This window comes from Pholis gunnellus (assembly GCF_910591455.1).
Source record: "Pholis gunnellus genome assembly, chromosome: 23".
NCBI lineage: Eukaryota > Metazoa > Chordata > Actinopteri > Perciformes > Pholidae > Pholis > Pholis gunnellus.
The window spans coordinates 15000030-15022828 of NC_136550.1; the positions used below are offsets into that span (position 1 = coordinate 15000030).

Here is a 22799-nt window from a genome sequence, read left to right on the forward strand (position 1 = left end):
ACAAACACTCAACATGCAGTTTGACGGGCACTGCAAGTTATGGGAACAGCAGTCTATTGACTTTTCCCAGCTCTTCAAATACCCTGTGAAGTGACCTTGTAAAACCAGGATGGAAAGAGAGAAACGGTGATAAAACATCGTCTGTCTTCATCATTGGAGTGCCTGAGTACATAGTTTCCAACCAGAGAAGCCAACACACTGCCCAGTTCCGTGACAGAAAGAGACGGAGTACAATTAAAGGTGGAAAGGAAACGCTTTTCAAATATATTGAATACCATGGCACAAGAACTGTAAACAAGCGAGAGCTTGGAGAGGTCGTCATTAGCGGCTAACGCCAACCGTGTCACAGAAAGCTGAGAGACTTCCCTTAAAGCCGCTGGCTTATCGTCCTTTCCTCTCTGAAGAGGATGAACACATTTATAAAACCAATCGTGTTATCGGATTATTGGTTTAAAAAGCTAATTAGTAAAACAGTTTAAAGCATATTACAATTTTCTGCTTTTAACTGATGTTCCAAATTTGCAGAGTAAACCATTTATTACTTCAAACACATATTCCAGTTTTTACTTCAAACCAATAAACCGAACTGTAAAACAATATTCCTTTTGTTGTGCCATAAATCCTATTGCTGTTTTGTGTTGTAAAGTTACTAAAAACAAACAGTGCCATACAAAGGGTATATGTTACAGTAGGTTTAACAAACCGTTTGCATATTGTTGTGTCCTGGGTGTGGGACGATGAAGAGCTCTCTTTCTGCTCCTGGAAATCAATGACACAATCAATAACCTTGTTCTGAGAGAACACACGAGACAATCTGACACAATGCTGATCGGTCTGAGAATGACTGGTACCAGAAGAGGTGCTGGATTCCTCCTGATCTCCTCCTCTTCTTCGGTCACACTGCTGTCAGTGAAGTCCACATGCCCAGCATCCCCATTCACTGCAAAGAGTGTAGAAGGGTCTTAAGATTTCTCTATATGTGAAAACAAATCTACGGTTTCAGATAGACCTACATTTTTTTACACAACAATACACTTAATTACATGAACTACAGATTAAAGCATGTCTGTCCTTCCTCACCTTTGCTAGCTTCCACAGGAGATCCACTCTCCTCTTCCTCTTCCTCCTCCTCCTCCAGGTTCCTCTGGTCTCTGCTGACCTCAGCTATGCGAAGGGAACGCTCTGAGAAGTCATCTGCTGACTGGACACAAAGACAGATCGGAGTCATTGATCTGAAGCAGGTTGTTGACAGTATAGGATCAGTAGGCTGGATTCCTTTTGAATGGTTGTTTTTGTCCAGGATGCTTTTTTCACTTATGAGATAAAACATCTAACCGTTCATCAGCATCATCAGATCTTAAATGCAACATTAGTACAATCACATACTTCTGTTTGATCAACATATGAGATAATGTGGTCACTCAGGACACATATCAGGGCAGTGTACAAATGACGGCGCTGTCTATTAGAGTTTTACCTCATTCCCAGACCAGCGCTTGCTGCCGCTGTCGACACTGTTGAAGCCAGAATCCAGCCCTCCGAACTGACCTGCGAACAGCTCCTGGTCTGACAGACTGCAGGGAAACATGTCGAACACACATTAGGATAAGTTAAACACACACACAGACTGTTACATGGTGGCTCATTAGTCTAAAGGGCAAAGACTGGTCCGGATCAGACTCAGAGCTCTATTGTCAAATATTATCTCTGTCCTTGGTCCCGTCTATTACATGAAATGGCTCACTAGGCAGCTCAAAGGGGTCCATTCAAGTTTACCAATATTTGCAAAACCCTGCTTCCTCTTAGTTAACCCTTTCACTGTCGTCACTTATCTTCCCTTTCCCTATTCTACATGTACTGTACCTCCTGCCATTCATCCTCTCACCTCATGGTCACTTTGTTCCTATTTTGGCAGAAGAGTGTGTGCATGTTGTGGTGGTGAAACATTTATATTACCACAACACCATTATCCTTTAAAGACTAGTTGCAGTAGCTACCGCTATCAGTAAAAAAGCACTTATGTCTAACTGTCACTTAAATATATATCAGCAATGCAACACGTTGCTGTTACCAGCAACACTCTTTCTGAATTGTGTTAATGTTGTAGTCAGGTGTCAGCTACCTGTTTTACTGTAAAATAAAAAGGTACAATACCTATAAGACTGAAGCCGCTTTAGTTTTTACCATCCGTTATTGTAAAACTCACAGTCTGAAGCAGAACAGTGAGGACTAAAGCACTGGCTCCCTTTGATTCCACGGTCTCTATAAACCAACGCACTCAGGTAATATCCCACGACTACAGAGTGCCTCCATCAAACACTGTCCTACTGGTTCGAAAAGGAATAGTTCAACATTCTATGAAACAAGCTGATTTTCTCTCTTTCTGAGAGTGAGATGAGGCGATCTATATCAACGCATGTTAAGTAGAACTCATGATAAGGTTAGCCTAGCTTAGCATGAAGACTGGAAGCAGGGGGAAACAAACATGTACCTACCTACTCCTCTATAGCTCCCGATTAATACGTTGTATCTCAAATCGGTACACAAACATAAAAGTTCAGTGGTAGAACTATTTCTTGGCAGGCAATAGTTTATCCTTCCGCCCAGCACTTTCATGAAGCATATCCAGCTCGTTGCCAGACAGATTCTTTAAATTAGTTTGTTCTTTCATTCTTTCTCCTACTCCCTGACCATCCCTTGTCCCCTCCCTCCAGTCCCCCTCACCAGCTGTTGAAGCCAGTGGGCCTCAGGTGCCTCTCCAGCTCCTCCTGGCTCCTCTTGCAGGCCTCCATGTTGAGGTACTTGAAGATGTGGTATTTGCCCTTGGAGCAGATCTGCGCAGGTGGCATTTGCAGCGGGTTGTTGTCCAGCAAGATGCTCTGGAGGTGCCGGAGGTGGCGGTAGCACAAGGGCACGTGGGAAATGCGGTTGCAGGACACATCGAGCCGGACAAGGGGGAGCTCGGATATTTCTGGGTGGTGCAAAGAGAAGGGAATGTTTCAGGCTCAGGGTCGTAATCACCTGAAACTAAGAATGGTTGTTTTCGTTTTGAATGAGCCATTCATATCTACATAGGGGGCGGGACCTCTTCACGGAGTCCGCCACGCTGCACCACCATGTTTCTACAGTAGCCCACAAAGGACAAACCAAACACTGGCTCTAGAGAGTCTTTCACGTTTCTATGTTACCTGAAGGCCACCGTAGTTCTCTACATACTTGGAAAGAGAGGAGTAAGTGGAGGGGTATCCAGTTGGATGCAATCTGCAACCTCAGCGCTAGATGCTACTAAACCCGACACACTGCTCCTTTAAAAAGTGAAAGTTTTCTTGTAGACAAATAAAAGTTCTGTTAGTCAGTTTCTCACATTCATTGTGTGTACTCTTGAGGTTTAACAAACATTTCATCCTTCCTGCAGTGTTATCCAGGATTCATAGAACAGTAGTTACATCTGTAACTCTCATTCTTACTTCCTCATAAAACAATAAACAAAACAAGCAAAGTGGAGGCTCCTGGAAGTGATGAGTGGAAGTTTGCTGTCAGACAACACAAAGTGAGAGCAGCCGTGCTGAGCTGTTATTGTACAGGTAATTCCACCGCCCTTCATTTTAACCCGCCTTTATTTGTATTTAAGGCTTAACAGTTTATATTCCTTTAAACACTATTTCAATCAAGTGTCAGGACAAATATATCCATCATATTCTATAATGATGTGGTGTCTTTACCTTCAGGCAAAGTGGTGAGCTGGTTCCTCCTCAGGTTCAAGTCCCTCAGACACTCTAGCTGGCCGAGCTCTGCTGGCAAACACTGCAGCTCATTACAGCTAACATCCTGAGAGACAGACAGAATACAGAGATGACCAATGACAGTATACTATCTATACTATAACGAGGCCTCTTGAGGTCTATACACAGAAAGATAGTGTTGATGAGAGACAGTAACGTGTGTGTGTGTGTGTGTGTGTGTGTGTGTGTGTGTGTGTGTGTGTGTGTGTGTGTGTGTGTGTGTGTGTGTGTGTGTGTGTGTGTGTGTGTGTGTGTGTGTGTGTGTGTGTGTGTGTGTGTGCATCATACCAGCTGTCGGAGGTGTGTGAGAGAGTATATGGAGGCGGGCAGTGAACACAGCTTGTTGTTGCTGACTATGAGCACTCTCAGGAGGGGAAGCTGGAACACAGACGAGGGTAAACTGGACAGAAGATTACGACTGTGGAGACAAGAGCACAAAGTGAGGTCATTCAGGGGGCACGACCCTCGGAGCTGGTCCACTCACTGACTCACTGGGATCAAAAACTCAATCAAAGTGAATTGTTCTCACAGAGCTAGCCTATAAAGAATGTGCAGCTACATCTAGTCTTTGGTAGTTTTGTATTGTGCAGTACATTTGCTTTAAGCCTACACTTTTGCTGCCTGTATTACCATCCACCTGGAGGACTTCTCTGGTCTCCTAGCAACAGTGTTGTAAGACGGTTTGGACAGGATTTGTGCGGCCTGTCCTCATCTCCACCATAAACAAACACTGAAGCTCAGATGCAGGTCTTGTGCGCTTTAGAGGCCTCATGCACACTGTGTCAGTGTTGACTGACGTCTTTGTGGTGTGTTCAAGTACAACTTTGAAAGGATAATCGCAATGTATTACAACATGGGATTTATTCATTTGAGTTTTTACAGACCAACTTCCTGGTTAAACTTTGACCTACATTTTGGATGCACTCATTTTGCAGCTTTTCCAAATAAAGTATAAAGTCTACATTAGTCATTCCCTACCAACGCAGCAGACTTTATAGGCTATTATTGGTTATTTTTGTGTTAACTACCTTAATTTGGCTCAGTCTTTTATTTTCTCATCATTCCTCGCCACAAACCCCCAAAAAACATACTGATTTTGAACTAAAGTGCTGATAGAAATGGACTTTATCCATCAGAGGAGACCAGAAGAGACGGAACCATCAGTGTGTGATGGGTCCGTTTTTAAGAACTGTAACTCCACAAACTACAATAGAATAAGAGGAATAGACCTGGACCGTGAGCGTGGTGTTGCCTTACCTAAGGTTGAGGTAGGTGAGGGCCTGGAGGTTGCCCAGGCTGGAGGACAGTGAACGCATCCCATTGTGATAAAGGCTCAGCGTCTCCAGAGAGATGAACTGACAAAGCTCCTCCGGCAGCTCACACAGCCGGTTCTTAGACAGATCTAACAAGACACAAAATGACCCAACGTTAGACTGGTCCATCAGTTCCTATAGTGTTCACACTGATACCACACAAAGCAAAGGAAGACATCTGTTAGTAGACACTAATGACTGAAAGAATAATATTCAAGGTCTCCTGCTAAAACAGAATTGGAGTCACTTGATTTAGAGATGGGACCAAAGCTCCTGAAAATGATAACTACAATTGTTTTTGGGGCAGATTTTTGCAATATTACAATTTGATATTCAAACTTTGTGATTTCTGGAGCGGAATTTCTGGAAAGTTCTTGAAATTCTTCAGATAGAATGAAGCTTGTTTTGTTTTTTAAAAACTGAGATAGACGGGTGTTCCAGGGTGATCCAGCTGTCTAACATGCACACCATGTACTGTGATGTACTTCCCCAATTCAACCCATCTAAACTGTTGTTCCGTGTCATTCACCTCTCTCTCCCCTCATGTTTCCTGTCACTGTCAAATAATGGCAATATGCCATAGAACTAATTATATGACAAAGAATGAGAGCTTTCACCAAAATATGTAACAATAAATAATCCCCTCAGTGCCAAAGACCAAACAAAGGACAAAGAATGGAGGTTGATGGAATCAAAAACAACTCCCACAAAAAAAGTCTTGGGAAAGCCTGAAGTTAAAGGGTTAACCAAGTCAGTCAGTGTTGGACTTCCATAGCAGTTTTCACAGACTCAAAGCAGCAGAGGCTGATATATCCTGACTAAGTGTGGGTCAAGCACAATCCTACAATTCCCATGACACCCCATGATAGAGCATCTTTTGTTCCAGGTGTCAGTCTCCTGACATGTAATGCAAGCTTTCTGTGATCACTTCGTAGGCTGACCTTAACCCGATGACACCAATCCCATTCTTACTTTGGTTTTACATGCTGTGTAATCTTGTGCCTTATGACAGCATGAACACTATGAACCTAAAAGGAACGGCTCAGAGCGAGGAAGCCACACTGCTGTGGCAGAATCTTGGCAAAGCGAACAGTCGTCCACCTCTGACCAGACTGGGTGAGCGTTTCCATCAGTAGCTGCTGCTTCCTGCTCTGTCTGCAGAGGGACTGGATGTCGGCCATTCTTAGGATACACGAATCCAGATGAACCATCGCCATCAGAGCAACGATTTTACAACCGAGCCCAACATAAGACTCTCTTTGGGAGAAATCTTTCCTTTTTGCTCTCACTAGTTTGCAAATGTTTGTGTCTTGTTGCCACCATAGTTGGATTTAAACTAGATCATCCCGGGTACACAGCTGTAAATGATTCCACCACAGCCCGACTGAAATGAGCAGACTCGGATTTACCTTGCACCAATTTAGAAATTTCTTTTTTCGGAATAATTGGAATTAGATCATAAATTAATTCTATCAACAGTAATGAAAGGTTTTTTAGTTTTCAGACTGCAATGATTACTGTGTTTATATTTTCCTGGGTGAGACCAAAGATCATTTTGCTGCCTCGACTGGACAATAAAGTTTATTTTATTCAATTCTCTAATTTGTGATATGGTGAATGCAATGGACTTCCTAAAGCTGGAATTAACTATTTTTTGTTTAAGTAAAATGTGATGTGATGGTCAGTTTATTTTCTGCCATTTTATACGGTTTATGATTATTTGATTAATCAAGAAAACTACAGATCAATTCTCTGATGAAAATAATTGTTAATACTTTTTTGATTTCAGGCTGAATCACTTCAGACCCAAAAGTACAAAAGAAACATTCTCAAAATTCTAATCCCGTCTCCATCCATAATTTGTTCAATAATCTCAGTTTATACCACATCTTTTTTTTCTCAGGGTTTTATTGTACGGGTATTTTTAATGACTCCACCTGCACTAAGAGGCGTTACAGTAACCCATCCAATCAAATGGATTTGGGACGTACTATATATAATAGGCAGGTGTGTATAGCTGGTGGGTTGCAGCAGCTAGCAGAGTGTCACCATGTTTGGACATCAGCATTGTGGTTGTGGTCCAGTTGATGGATTTCTTATGGTGGTCCTCCTGATCTAACAATGCTCCACATGCTCCCTAAGCCACGCCCACTTCTGAGCAATGGAATCCATGCTCAATTTCTTATAATCCGTTTTACTCCGTAAAACATCACTTTGCTAAAGATAAAGAGGTTCTAACTGCTAATTTCACAAGTATTATAATGGTTTTAAATGACCTGGTTGATTTTGAACGTCTTCTCCATTTTCTGTCCCCTTATTTTCTTTCCTCTCTCCCTCAAAAATCTCCTACCTTCCTCCTCCCAAACCTCCCCCTATCCTAATGACTGAATAACTGAGCATGCTCAGTATTGACCCGTCATCAACATATCCTCCTCTCTGTATCACTTAAACTCTACTTCACGCCGCATGTGGCATAAAAGAAAAGTGAGCACTGTGCAGCAGACACAATGAGGCATCAATAGACGGTCTATCTAGCTGCAGTGATTCCAAAAAGCCCCATTAGCACGGAGCGTTCACTGGCAGCAGCATGAGACAGAAGTCTGTCAATGGCAGACAGCCCAATGGCTGTTTATTGATTGCTGTTGGACGCGGCAGGGCTGGAGGAGGCACTTCCTCTCTTTGTTGTAGAGCGTATATATGGGGGCTTTTATTTTGGAAGAATTAAGCTGATGAATTCCCATAGAAAGAATTCTATGACTTTTGTTATTATATAGTCCGATGGGCTGATAACTATGGGACACAGTCACTGATAAGACATTAGAAAGACATGGTGCAGGTTCAGTCTATAGATATCTATCGTAACGTTGAGTGAACCATAGCATCAATGGCTTTTCCATTATGACCATTGTTCAAGTATCCCGGATTTAGAGCAGAGTTTGTATGTTTTCTTTCTGGCCATGATCTCTCACAGGATTCAGAAAGTTTCATCAACACTTTCCTGAGGAGTCATTAAGTTTCTTCATCAACCTTAGAGCTGAAACTACTAGTCATTAGTCTATTGACAGGAAATAAATCAGCAGTTCTTCTGATAATCGTTTTTAGTAATATCTTTAGCAAAAATGTCTAACATTGATTGGTTCCAGCGCCTCAGTTGTGAGGACTTGCTCCTTTTCTCTGTCTCATGTGATAGTCCAGTAAATGTTTTAGGGAGTCAGACTGTAAAGCGATCTGAAAACATTTTAGGGGATTTTGATGGCCATTTTTCACTATTTCCTGACATTCTAATACAAAACCAACAATCCCAAAAACTATGGAAATAATTATTGTAGAAGGTTTTGTTAAAAAGAAAAAAAGATGGCAAAACCATTTCAGATCTCTGAAAACAGCTAAAACCTTTACATGGACAGAATAAGAGAGGGGACAGCAGTAAACCTAATACTATCCATGTTTCACATTAATGTAGGAGTGAACAAAGAAACCAGACCATCAGAACCATTTCACATGGCCTTAATAAATACAGACGCGTGGTTGAATGAGTGTTGTGAGAGAGGCTGGATACTTTACAGTAGCTCTAAAGCCTGATCTCCCTCCGTCCCCACTGTCCCATAGCTGGAGGGGAGCCGTCTGAACAATAGATGGGGGTGGAAATAGTAATGTGCGTGTGTGTGTGTGTGTGCGCCTGCTCTGGGGGATGGAGATGTTATTTCTTTAGCCAAAGACAGCCAGATATCTTGGAGCTCAGGTTTGGTTTCAAAAGGAAGAGATGGTTTGGATGGAACTTATTTCTGCTGTAAAGGTCTTTGCTGCACAAAACGTGCACACACACACATTTGTAATCGTATTCTTATGAGCACCTTGTAATGTCTTCAGTCATTCCCTCACCTTCACCAGACATCCTAAACCTATTCCAGCTTTTATCTTAACCTTAAACCCATGCCTAACAGAATTGGTGGCCCATATTTGGTCTCATTAAGTACAAAAATATAAGAAAACACACACAAAAGTGGAACACCGCCTTTCCCTGCTGTCTTTTTTTACCCAGGAGGCATTTCTGCCCAAATGTCCTGGTAGCCGTTGTAACAAAGCCAGACCGACTCACTACGAGCATCATGGGAGAAGCATGTGCTGCGGAATGGACAGCGGGCTGCCATGAGACAGCAGGACGCTGGCTTCAAACAGACGAGCTCCGTCAGCTCTACGAAGCCGCATGAAGAGGAGGAGGGCCAACTGATCCTTCTGGTTAAAGAGCCGACTCACACTGGCCTCACTTTGTTTCAAAGTAGTCTCCATCCAGCTGAGACGTTCACAGCTGGCGTTATAGTGACTAACCATATGTGATTACATGAGTCTTCTATGGCTTCAAACAGGGGATGGTTGTGGCTTTGTTCCCTCAGCTCAGAGCCTGGTTGATTTGTCATAACGCAGGGTGGAAAACACAAAGATACAGGCTACTTGTTAGAGGCTGAATCTATGGCCATTGGCCAGTTAAATGAGCGACGAAAACATTTCCAAGAACTTTCAACAAATAAGGGTGATGAAAACAGTGAGATGGGATTGAACCTTCAGGAAATAAATCCTGCAAGTGGACCTTGCATGAACCAATGACCCGCGCTCACATTTCACTGAATGCTGGTTGGATCTACACATGGGCCCTCTCTGACCGCTAACAGAAAACACCTGCTATTAGATCACTGATGTGGTGTTGCAACATGCTTAACACGTTTCAATCCACACTGCACTACAGCAGACGTCTGTTGATGCAACTCTGAAGTGAGTGTAAAGGTGCTGACTGCCATAAATAAAGGCCACGCCCAAGCATTCAAACCAGCTCCACCTCAATCAATTTATGATAAATTACAATCATATTTTTTACTTCCCAACTCCGCCTCCTCTAATTCTAATCCTCCCTCTATTATTAGGTATCGTCAACATTGAGTGACGATGTAGCTTTATCTAAATAAAACCTAAGCATCAAAGTGCAGTCTTGACGTTGGAAACAGAGGAACCTGGTTATTGGAATATTTAAAAACAGGAACATGTAACCGATTTCACTGCCTGCTCTTTTAAACACAGCTTTTTTAACCTTATATGTGCAACCTTTCCAAAAGATTTGTAGAAACAAACTGAATGTGTATTAACCGTCACTGTGAGAGCAGCTCTTACAGCCTGAAAAAGTGTCGCAGGGTTTCAAAGGATCAGTGGAGCGAGCAGGATTGGCCTGTGAGAGCACGGCACTGTGTCTAATTACAGGTCAGGATGTGATGGAGGAGGATCCACTTCAGCCACTTACGTCACTGCTGACCCACTGACCTCTACCTCTACACACTGGTAAGCAGGACTTTAGCAAAGTCTCTTAAGACTTGAGGAAAACCCCATTACAACACGATGGAGAATTCAGTGTGAAAACAAAGGAAATACAACAGCAGCAGTCTCATATTGCAGATTGTATTGCATAAGCTGGGGCCTCACTGGGGCACTGTGACATCACACAGGTCTTCAGTCTGCTGCTCCAAAGTCTCAGAGACTACACTTTCACAATTTTGTGGATTATTTGCCTACTTATTCATGTAGACCGACTGTTCAGCACTTGTTACACACAATAACACAGATATGTTATTTTCTATTCTACAAGGAAGTGTTAGAAGTCTTCATTAGAAGTCAATAGAGCTTGTGCACAAACTGCTGTGTGCTGTCGGGACAATTAACACACTAATCTGTTTGCAAATCTTATTACCTTCATGTCACAAGAATGCTCCTGTAAACTGTCAGTGCCTTAAGAAGCTACAGTCTTCCTGTTACGGGCCTCTGAAGGCCAATACAGACGCTTAACTGATCAACCTCTTGTTGCCATGGCGTCGTTTGTGGTTGGGTGTGGTTCAGTGCATCACAGACACATTGCGGTGCTGATCGAGACACGCTAACAGAGAATATCTGAATTCACTGACAGTGCTCCGTCCTTCTCACATCAAGCTCAGAAGAGGAAGTCTGCTTTTAGCTCCATAGGTCTGATCAGATCACTTACTATCTGCTGATACCAAGGCCAGTCCCATGAGGACCTAAATAACACAGCTGCACACTCAACCTGACTAAGTGATACAAACGGAGAGAAAAGAAATGAAACCACAGAGGCTCAGTATACATATTAAACATAATGATATGTGTAGCAACAGAAGATATGCAGGTTGGATTAAAATATTATCTGAAGCTGAAATAACATGATAAGATTAACTTGTGGGTGTGAGAGAAGACGTATCACTCTGTTGGGCCTACAGAAGCACTCAGGAAGTACAACAGAGAGATCTTTAACCACACAACGGCAAAGTTCTATCCACTTCTGTAGTGACATTAATATGACCGGCCTGTTTGTCGTTTTCAGCTAAAGATGAGGAGCTGCTCTTTGGTAATAAGAAAGCGAAAGGGGAGACAGAAGGTTCAACCACATCGGCTCACACTAAAGGAAGGAGAGCAGCCTGAGGTGCTCGAGCTCTCTTTTTTCATTAACTGCCCAGAGTTGTATCAACGCCTTCAACACAACCTAAAAAATAGGTTGTATAACTAGGTAGTATTAACCTCAGGGCTGTTGTAATGAGCTGTAAAATACTTTGGGATGTTCCCGCTAACCCAAGAAATGCCATGAGAAACAAGAGGATATCAGGTGTCTGACCGCCTCACCTGCTTTAGGGTCGGGACTGACTTCTAAGGAGCATTATGAAAGCATCAACAGTCTGTATTTTTCCATGACAGACAAAGAAAAAGTAAAAAAAGAGTGGGTGCTTTATGTTACATGTGAGCAGCTGATGAAGATCTGACCAGAACTGGAGAAAAGGAAAGCAAACGCATGCTGCTAAACTCATGCCTTCCTCCCTCAACCCTGGAATGCAAAGAAGAGGAGTAAAGGGACAAACCTCTCTTAAGCACCCTAACCCCGCTGAAAGCTTGTAGCTAGAGCGTGTTCACACTTGCAGATTTGAAAACTCACTCTTCTGTGATTTACCTAATCAATACCTTTGAAAGTGTTCTAATTGGTGTGAGTTTATCTGAGTTCATAAACTGTACCTCCATCCATCCTCACAAACCGTGTGGTGTGAGAAGTACTAACAATGTCATTTCAAAAGCATAAGCGTGAAAGTGTATTCCATGTCACACTCCACAAAGAAACAGGGACCCTGAGCCTCCCTGTGAGCACAGAGGCAAAATGAGACTCTACTCGTATCACGTTCTGGAGAAGAGGGGTGAGGTTTGTTAAAAAAAAAGAAAAAGGTACAGAGGGAGGGGAGGGGTGAATGAGTAACGGGCAGATAATACCAGCAGGAGAGCATGGACAATGGAGCAGTCAGAGAGAGGGTGACAAAAAAACAAAGAGGCCGACCATGAGGAGGCCAAGACAACGAAACCCCTGAGAGGAGTGACTCAACAAAAAGAAGAGCTCTTTACCAGTTTAAATCCTTGAGGCTGAGGGGCTGCTGGGAAAGAGCCACAAAGAGCTGAGTCACAGGGAGAGCTCTATGGGTGGCCCTCAGACACCGTTCTGGGATAATATGCAACATTTTCAGATTTAAATCAGAGATGCATCGATACCATACTAATATCAAGCTGATAATCAAACAGCTTCATCGGGTGTCTGTGATCATTTGGCAGATCTAGTCGATTCAGTTCTATGTTAGTTAGATACGATACACATTATATACTGAGATCCTAATTGCTGTTTAAGTTGACCAATTTGTTGCTGCATTACAAAGTTTACACTTGTAAATTCTGTATATTTTGAAGATTTTCTACCAAGTTGCTGGTGTAGGATTTTTTATTTTGAAAAATAAGTAATTCAGTAAATTTATATGCAAGTATTTCTTTAGTAGTTTTAATTTAGTTTCACAAAGTTAGTAAAGCAATGCTTACGTCAAGCCTGAAGTTTAATCACAAAAAGAATGATCGCAGTCTCTTCACAGTGAGACATTCAGGCTGTTAATTAAACACTGTGATCAAACCAGTACTCAGCATGGGCCCATACACAAAGCCCAGGTGTATGAACTGTGCATCCCTAACTTTACTTGACGTGTCAAAAGCGTTTCCCCATCAGCAGCCCGTAGCCATGTAACCATTTTGGTGGAAATTAAAGGTTAGATTTATGAGTAATAAAAGGCGTCACTGCTCAAGTAGACAGGCAGCTTATGGTGGCTAATGTTAGATATTTGTGTCCACTTCTTTGTATATCCAATATTCATTTTCTTTTAGCTCATCACATTTTTTTGTCGCTGCTAAATGCTAATGCTAAATACCATGTGTTCACCAGCTAGTTAGTAGCTAGTTGTCAGTCTGCTGTGTACAGTGGGCTGATCCCCGCTGTGTGCTGCTGCTGGACACCAGGGTGATGAGAGTCAACCAGCAAATAAACCTGTGTACCGTAAAAGTGAGACAAACTGGAAAGTTCATGATCATCACCTCTGGGTTTGTTGCTATCAGTCACCACATTCACACTATACAAAGTCATTTAATCCATAGTTAGTAGAAACATATTGAGTAGTGCAGCTTTAAGGTGATAGCGAGCTTTAAAGGGGAACTACACCCTATTTCAAAATTCATACAAATTATTTCTATGGTCCAAAAATATTAGTAAACATGAACAACTCTCTCCCAAATCCCCAAAACTAGTGTTCCAAAACTCTTAACTTGTTTAAAAACCCTGACTGTTCCCCTACATACTTAAAACTCAATACATTCATAAAAACATGTTTTGAATCAGCGTCTTTAAATACCAGCCACACCTTAACTAGAGAGGTAGAGAAGGCCTGGAGCCGCCATGCGGTCTGATGCTGTTTGGCTTTATTTCACAATGTTGCCAATGACAACACAAATCTGTGTGTGCCGTAAGACAGGATGTGGTGGTGTTGATTCCTGTTACAGTGTTAGTTACAGCCAGTTGACGAGCAGAACAGTAGACAGAAGCTCTGTTGGTACGTGTGTGTGTGTGTGTGTGTGTGTGTGTGTGTGTGTGTGTGTGTGTGTGTGTGTGTGTGTGTGTGTGTGTGTGTGCACAAGTGATGGACATAGCTGCTCCTTGACACTAAGAGAGTCTACATTTTAATCGTCACTCTGTATATTATTATATTATATTATCAATTTTTTACATTCTTCAGTGGCAGATTTTCAAAATCGGATGAAAGGAAATATTTGGTGAAATGCTCCTGTTGACATGCCTTAACCAGACAATCCATATAAATATCCTAACTATGGAGACACATTCCGCACCGGTGATTAAAAACATTGTAAATTCAAAGTTCACGTCGTAGCTCATTTAGGAGATTTCTAGCATATCTACCTATTACAAAATACACCAATAGAATCCCAGGGTTTCCCCTACCATTGTATTGGGGGGGCACCAGTGAAGATGGCAACACTCGCTCTCCTGCGAGTAGCAGCCGGGGTCCAAGTACAGAAAGCAGAAAGCAGAAAGCGCCCCCCCCCACAAGCAGCTAAAGTTCAGTCACCGCCCAGAAAGTCCAGAAATGTTCCGATGTTTAGTTCAATGTACAGTTAAAATAATTGTTCAGTTGTTATATTGACTGCTGTCATTAAAAGAAACACATGAACACCATGATTCCTTTAAGTTTAAGTGTTTGTGTCCCCCCCCCCCCAAGCTGTAAACCTAGGGGGAAACACTGGAATCCCTTTACGTGGTTGGACTGTCTGAACATCTGGTGAGTCTTTAAGGTACCACCACAAACTATTCAACACCTTAAGATCTCTGCTGCTTCACACTAAAGACCAGACCTAGCCTAGCTTAGAGCAAAGACGTGAAGCAGGGCTCAACTTGCTGTATGACTTGAGAAATGGATTTGTTTTTAACGTTACATTAACTGCACAAACATAAGCGGTGGTAGAAGTTAGACTGTTTCTCCTCAGCCCTTTCTTGACATACAGCTGCTGGCTGAGTGACTGTGCTTAGTTAGTCACAACAGCACACAGTGACTCAGACAGATAACAAGACACAACATGTGAACAAGGTTGTTTTGGGCAATTCTATCAGTTTTGGTGGAGCTTCACTGGCAGATTCCCCCACCTTCCAGTCTTTGCACTCAGCTAAGCTAACCGTGTCCAACACCCGATGGTTTTAATGGAAACGCACTCTTTTTCTAAATGCAGATGTGTTCCTTTATTGCTTCAGGCCACATATCGTCCAGCTATCATGTTTGTTAGAATGACGGCATACTTCCTTCTCAAAGCAGGTCAAAGGAGTAAAGATGTATTCATTTCCTCAACAGAGGAGATGGAGTAACTCCTTTTTCTGATGAATTGTACTTAGCAAATCAAGTCAGACCTGATTCACCTGACCCCCCCCCCCCCCCCCCCCCCCCCCCCCAGTCCGTCTCCTTCCTCCTACACCGACTCCTCTCCCCTCTATCCCCTCCCTCCTCTCTTCCTCCCCTCCTACAGACTGCTCTAGCTCTCATATGCAAAGCTCAGTGTGTTCATGCAAAAGGAGAAACACACTCAGAACTCCAGATGACACCAAACCAGTACACAGAAAACACGACTTGCATTGTCAGGAAAGGACAATCACTAGAATAACGAGTCATTTAGAAAGTGCATCGGGCCCAGAATATAATGGAATAATACATTGTAATGGAATTTAAATATCCCTGGAAGCTGACAGTAGCTTTGTAATTTAAAAAACACACTGACGGGGGAGGATATTGTCTGTAGCTGAAACTACGGAGTGAAAGGTGAGAAACTGATTAAGCAGATGGTAGTGTTCAAATCGTCATGGCAACAGGCATGTATGCACACTGCAGTAGTGTCAAAACCAGTTCCACTACAGAAAATAAAATACAGTAAACAGGATATGTATTTATTAGGGCATTTCCAGCAAGCTCCCTCATTCTGGAGGCTTGTATGAGACATTAGATCAGGTATAAACCGTGAGATGACATTGTTACAGTGAGTTAGGTTATGGTGTTATGGTTAGTAGGAGGGGGCCAGAAACACATGATACATAATCATCTATCATGACACGGTGAGCTCTTCCAGAGTTAAGGGGCCACGCTACCAAAAGCTTTGTCCCCGTTATTTGAGTCGAGTATGAGGGACACCGATGACCTCAGACACTGAGGTTTGGTGTTAATAGCTCAGCAATGCACTTTGTGGCTTAAAAGGTAATTAAAACGTTTTTTGTGTGAGAGAACAAAGCAAATCTTCTTTCCCGCCATAAATACTTTAAGGTTCAAGCTCTTCACATGTTTTTATAATAGCTGGTTTTAGGAGGGGCTGCAGCCCCCTCAGTGCTCCTACTTCCCACGTCCATGCTGTGAAACAGAAGAAATATGTTTTCCTGCTATATTCTTTTAAAAAGGTCCTAAAAAATAAATTGTATTTGTAACTGTATTTTCATATGCTTTACGCCTATTTAATTAATACTTTTATACTCGTGCTACAATTTTGTGGCCTGTGCTCCAAAACGTTCAGTCTTCGTAGCACCAGTGCTATGTTATCATACAGCACTGACACCACTGCCTCAGTTATGTCTACAGAGTCAATGGAAGTAACCAAACCAAGTTAGTAAACCAATGTGACCACCTTCTACTCACACAACCTAAAAAGGGCAGAATTTGTGCAGTCAAAAGTACTACTTTAACTGCTACTACTACAAAAGTGCCTCCTCATACAACCTCCACGCACAATGTAGGGTAATGAACATGCATTCAACTCTCATTTGACCCATTTTAAGCAGACTGCCACCACGGGTTAATCCCTGGTCACCACAGTGTGCTCCCCACACATCGCTGCTCCATTATACTACACTTTGTATAAATCTGTCATTAAAGTTAGTGCCTGGGCTTCCTGTATTTGGTATGTTACAGCAACATCCTCCATCCTCGGAGACTGAGAGGAGCAGATTGTATTCACTGAGATGGTGCAGTAATGTAAAGCAAGCTCTAAAGTAACTCAGTACATGCAGACACAGACCTTGCCATTTGAACCCCTCTGAGGCCTCGTGCCTCCTCTATCGTGCTCAGACTTCCTCTGTGAATCAGCCATCTGGACACCAAACACTGAGGGACTTAATGGAACTGCTGGGTTACATAAGACAGGCAGGGCCTGGGCTTTCATTATTCACCAGGCAGTTCACTCCACACCATGAGATTATTTACACACACACTCTTATAGTGTTACATTGTGTTGCAGGACAAACACAGAGCCAGGAGGAATGGGACTGAGGCCCATTAACTAATGGCTGCCTGCTGAGCCTGGAGCACACAGTAGCTACACCAGAAAAAGCAAATAAAGAACGTAGAGACCCTTTCATGCCACCATGTCCTGGTTTCAGACCCATCCTGGGACCTTTGGTGTGGTCCCTCCAGCCTCTATCAACTTGTCTGTCCATGAAATGTCAAAAGTTTAAAGTGTGCTGCGTGGCTGGATTCCCTCATACACTGTCCTGCTGCCAGACATACTCACTAGAGCACAAAATGTGGATTGATCCGCTGCTGAAAATAGTCCCAACTAATGCACTATTCTGTCCGGTTTGTGTAACGAGTGTTAAAAGCTAAAGAAGACGGCCGATTAGCCATGCAGCTTTAATGGTACCAACAGTTCCCAATGAACTGAAGAGGACCGGTTTTGTAGGTCATGTGGTCCTGGCCTTGCATGTGGCTCCCCTGCTAGTAGCAGAGATAGAGAAGAAGCTAGCTTGTATCACAACAGGGAGAGTCTACACATGTAACTACGGTTGTATGAATTCTGGATGTTTATCGTTCACAGCACACAGCTGTTTTATCAGCAGGCCTAGCCCCTCTGGGGATATGTCATGAGCATTTTTAACAATTTACAGACATTTTACGGACCAAACAAATAAGTAATTATTTAAGAAATGAATCAGTTTATTTGTCGATAACAAACATAACCGATAGTTGCAGCCCTACTATTAATGTGGTTGGTCTTTACACCTGTCCAGGTCTCCAGCTCACAACAACCCTGAACAGAATAAGTGGGTGACAAAATGGATGGAAATTATATCGAGAGGGTGTTAAGTTAGTCCATGTGTGGACCTGACACAATGAATAAGAACAGTAGCAACTCCCAATGCCACGCCACACTCATTTTAAGGGTATTGCATTTTAAAGCAAAGAAAAATGAAGGCTGTAAAAAGTGACTTCCCTATTTAAAAGTCAGCTTGTGAATGCAATCTCACTCTCGTGTCAGATGTAATGCAACGTGTGGAAGTTCCCAGCAGTTCATGAAAAAGTTAAAATTCTCAGACACCACTAACAAATTACAGCTCACTGCTTTCTAGGGTTGGGCGATATTGAATGACGATATTGCTTCAAGAAACACAAGGATATATGAAATGATTGTCCCAAAAGAACAGCTGAAGAGAGACACACATAGATACGAGTATCTATGGACCGGAGACACATATGTAGTAACAACGCAAGAGTGGATTATGTAGGAAGCGCTATTTGACACAAACAAACTTATTTTCCTTGTACCTGCCCTGCCTGACTATACGCTGTTGGATGGTGAGTTTTAAGGCTGGAGGGTAGATTTGTGGTGCCTCCATCTTTAGTCCCGATGTGTTTAGCGCACAGCTAAAAATAAATCTCTTCGTTCACATTCTCTGGCTCTCCTTTTTCGTTTTTTATGCACTACAACAAAACAGTGAAGCACAGAGAAAGCAAGAAAACTAGCACACAATTCACAGGCGAAAAGTTGTTGCATAATATAATAACCATTATCAGGACCAACCGATACCGTGTTGAACGATAATCTCTTCGGCTTACTGCCGTCGATGTTTGGCCGCCTCACTTGACCTCAGCTAGCTGATGACTGGTTGTGCAGGGAGACCTTCACACCTTAAAGCAGCTGAATGCTGCTCACATCCAGATGCCTGACAACATGCTCTCCACCTCGTGACTCGCAAGAAACAACTGCTATGGCAACCGTGGAGTAGTTTGTGGCCCATGCTCCTCCACGCACACCCAGACCAGGCTATGTATGGCACAGTGCATGTTTGTTGGCAGACTGGTAGTGTTGTCTCTGCCTGTTCTCTGGTTACCTCCCATGGGACTGAGGAGGGATTCCCCCTCCCCACCAGCTGCTGTGCTCTGAGAGAGCTTTCACACAGAGAGGAACGCTCACACATTAAACTAAACATACTGAAAATTAAAGCGCCGCTAAAGAATTGAGCGTACTGCAGCCTCATGTATTTGAATGAATAGGCGACTTCTGGTCCCCGTTAATGCAACAATGCATGCAGACGTCCACGTTACAAGACAGGAGATTCACTATATTAATACAAGCCATGGCATTCATTAGCTGACACTTACAACTTGCCAAGTATTTATCAGTTCATGTAAGATTCCTTACAGTTTCCCCATGAATATCTTTTTAGAGGAAATGGATCCATCGGCCAGTCTTTCTTCTGTGACATTTATTAACTGGATAGATTTGGATGGAAACATGTTGGCTGACAGAAAGTGTGTGGCAATCAGAAAGTAGTCAGAGACAAAGACAGACAAAGCAGAAGTGAAGGCTGAGAGAACAGGCAGCCCACATCCGCAGCACAGAGGAAATGGAACACACACACCACAGCAACTTGCATGCACACAGTCTCCTTTAATGACACAGAACAAATGTAAACAAGCGAGAGAAGGCAGCGGCCATATGTCGAGCTCAAACTGCACACACAAGTGTGCACACGCACAAAACCAGGGCTGGTTCAGCCCGACCATTAACTGACAGAACAGTGTAGTCGTGTAGTTTCTAGCAGCTTAACCAGAGAGCTTTTCAGCAACACACTTAAAACCAGGCCATTTGTTTTAAGGGGGGGGGGGGGATTTACTGTGTCACTCTTTATAGGTCATCACACTTCCCTTCAGAAAACACGCCAACAACAGGAGGTTTTCATGAGAAAACTGATACTTTCAGTATTTCATTTCAGTGTCCTTGCAGCTTCTAGCTGCTACAAGGTGTATGGTGTGATTGGCAGTGAGTCTCTGTCTCTTCCCCCCCCCCCCCCCCCCCCCCCCCGAAGAGGACGGCTGCTCCAGCAGTGTACCAGTTCTACACAACTGGACTGTGGTTGGGCTCTGCACAGGTTCCTACTGTGTCTTCAGGTTTTACGGTAAGACTGTAAACCCATGAAATGGTCTGAATGAATTTCGATAAGATGTAGATATAATTCTTCAACACACTGGTGAGCAGGAAGTCTCTGACTAAAATGGTTTCAAAACATTACAAATGACTCAAACATTTGAGAGCAGGAAGCAGGAAACCATGACTGTGATCTTACACTTGGCTCAGAGCGGAGCAGACCAACACAGTTGTCATTTTAACACAGCGCCAGTAGCAAATGTGCTTGTTCTCAAAATGAGGCGTGGTCAGGCGCACACTGGGCGCAATGCTATCATGAGGCAGCAGAAAGCGATTGGGACATTGACATTGTCTTAAGTCAATGGTGCAGTATTTTCCTGCTGCTGCTGTATTAAAGGAATATTATTAAGATGGCAAGATGTGCAATAGTTCTCAACGAGCTCACACTCTGCTTGTTACACACAGCAGCACTTTCTTCTTCAGATATATACATTATCACTGTCTAATGGAGTTTTGGATTGGACAGAGGATTGTTAAACAGCAGAGGCTCCACCTGCCAGGCCTCCTGCTGCTGCTGCCGGCTTTCACAACGTGGACAAGCAGATCCGCTTCATCAGCAGAAACCCGCTCGCTTCTCCAATAAGCAGAATCCGCTATTCAAATAGCAATAAAGGGAATGGAAGATGACACTCCGAGTAGTTTAATTAATGTTACACCCAAAGTACAAACTATGATCAATTAAGAGACAAGAAACAACTGCTTGTGCAACACTCAACTAGTCGGACACTCCCTACTTGTGCCATGCACTTTAGACCGTGCGCTATTGATCGTTTAAATAGGGCCCTAAGAGGTATGCTAGCATGCTAACGTTGACAGTGTTCACATGTTGATTCTCAGCAGTTAGAATGTCTACTATGTTCACAATCTTCCTTCCTTCCTATCTGGAGGTTTTTGAGCATCCTTGTCTTTGTGCTGGTTAGCTCACCAGCTACACTGTTGAGCCAATCAGTTCCTCCTATTGTTAGATGCTGCGTGCAGTGGGCAGCCCAGAGCTTCCATCTGGAACAAATCCAATTTGCCCAGATATTTCAGTCCCGACCAAAGAAGTTGACTGACTGACTCACCAACATTGCCCTCCCAAGTACCAGGACGATAAAGTCCACCATCCCTGTTGCAGCACATCAGAGGCCCCAATGAAGAGCTAAAGAGATATACCGATTGTTTTGAGGCTAATTTAGTCTCAAAACAGCATCAAATGTGGATCTCAAGAAGCACATTCACCTAACCAAATCTTAATAAGTCCCAAAGAGGGATGAAGACACAAAGCTATCTGCTAGCATCCATCCGATGCAGGTGCTCTGGTCAGTCCAGTCTCTGTTCTAGGAGTTGTCAAAGCTCTGTTCTGCACCATGTTTCGCTTTCTTTAAACCAAACTAACCTCCGGTCTCAGCCACAACATACAGAGCCAGGACTTTTGGCCATGAGACTTGTTAACAACTTGAATCCAATGTAGCAGCGTACCACAGCTGTCGTCCTTCACGGAGGAGAAAGCTGCTGCCACTTTCAGAGCCACTTTTTAAACCAGTATTGGAGTCCAACAGAGACTCAGCTGAAGCACTCATTAGCTACAGCCGGACTTTTTCTACAGAATTGGGCCTGAAAAGCAGCAGGGAATTATTATTTAACACTCAGACATCTTACAGGAACATGGTATGGGAACACACACACACACTTTCCTTTCATTATTTCTCTCAGTCAGCTGCCAGCCTTCTCAGTTGTGGTATGGTGTGTGTGTGTGTGTGTGTGTGTGTGTGTGTGTTGGCCGTCCAGCTCCCCTTTTCTCTTAACAACAAGCTCTTGTCTCTCACATCCCCAGAGGTCATATGTGACTGGAGGTCAGTTTATTGCAGCAACATTTCCATTGCTTCTGCGACTGAACAAACCCAAACTGCTCTCACACGAGCTACTGCTGGTCCCCACCGTCCTGCTTTAATAAAGTAAGAGCTCAATATCTAGTTTATTACTAGGAGGGATGTGCCGATCCCAATCACAGTTCTTTAATATTGAGTATCTAGACTCTTATTCTCTGGGCCTAAATCTGAATTAGAAAACTAATTTCAATCCATGGAGAGGAGACACAGTGTGGATCTGCTGTGGCCGGAAGGTCTGGACTAGAAAAGGGATCCTTCCTTTATTGCCTTTTAACTCTGTTAGTCTCTGCTTGCATTCCTCCCTGCATCTTGTTGACGTATCATTAAGTAAAACTGTTATTTTGTGTGCTGTACACTTCACTCACCCACCATGCATTTTTACAGCAGACGTTCCCGGAGCAAATAAACAGAATCAGATGGACTGGGCTTCAGATAAGAAAAGTGACCGTAGCAGCTGTGTGAAGAATTAAAAAAAAAAAAAAGGAGTTCAAACCCCACCTACTTTCAATTAGCACACACCTGACCAATCACTGCTAAAGTGGGCGTGGCTGTCAGATTGTTTCATAAACAGAGAAATCCTAGAACACATCCTCTCCCCCTGTTGTGCTGCTGGACAGCTGGGTTCAGATGCTATCAGATTATCAGACAGGACTTCTTTTCAAGCGTACTGAGGCCTTAACAAATGC

The 22799-nt window shown here is 43.1% G+C and overlaps 1 protein-coding gene across 2 annotated transcripts in view; it reads right to left on the minus strand.

The window, feature by feature from the left end:
* lrch4 (leucine-rich repeats and calponin homology (CH) domain containing 4) overlaps positions 1-22799 on the minus strand; it is a 43569-nt gene that overhangs the window by 14770 nt on the left and 6000 nt on the right. For both annotated transcript variants that reach the window (XR_013767639.1, XM_079184805.1), the window contains exons 2-9: positions 5040-5184; positions 4071-4200; positions 3723-3828; positions 2725-2971; positions 1478-1574; positions 1081-1201; positions 852-940; positions 704-759 (exon numbers count right to left, since the gene is read on the minus strand). Coding sequence is in view for 1 of the 2 variants with exons in the window: in XM_079184805.1 (XP_079040931.1) it covers positions 704-759; positions 852-940; positions 1081-1201; positions 1478-1574; positions 2725-2971; positions 3723-3828; positions 4071-4200; positions 5040-5184 (991 nt within the window). In the remaining variant the exon portion in view is untranslated. The remainder of the gene's footprint in view (positions 1-703; positions 760-851; positions 941-1080; positions 1202-1477; positions 1575-2724; positions 2972-3722; positions 3829-4070; positions 4201-5039; positions 5185-22799) is intronic.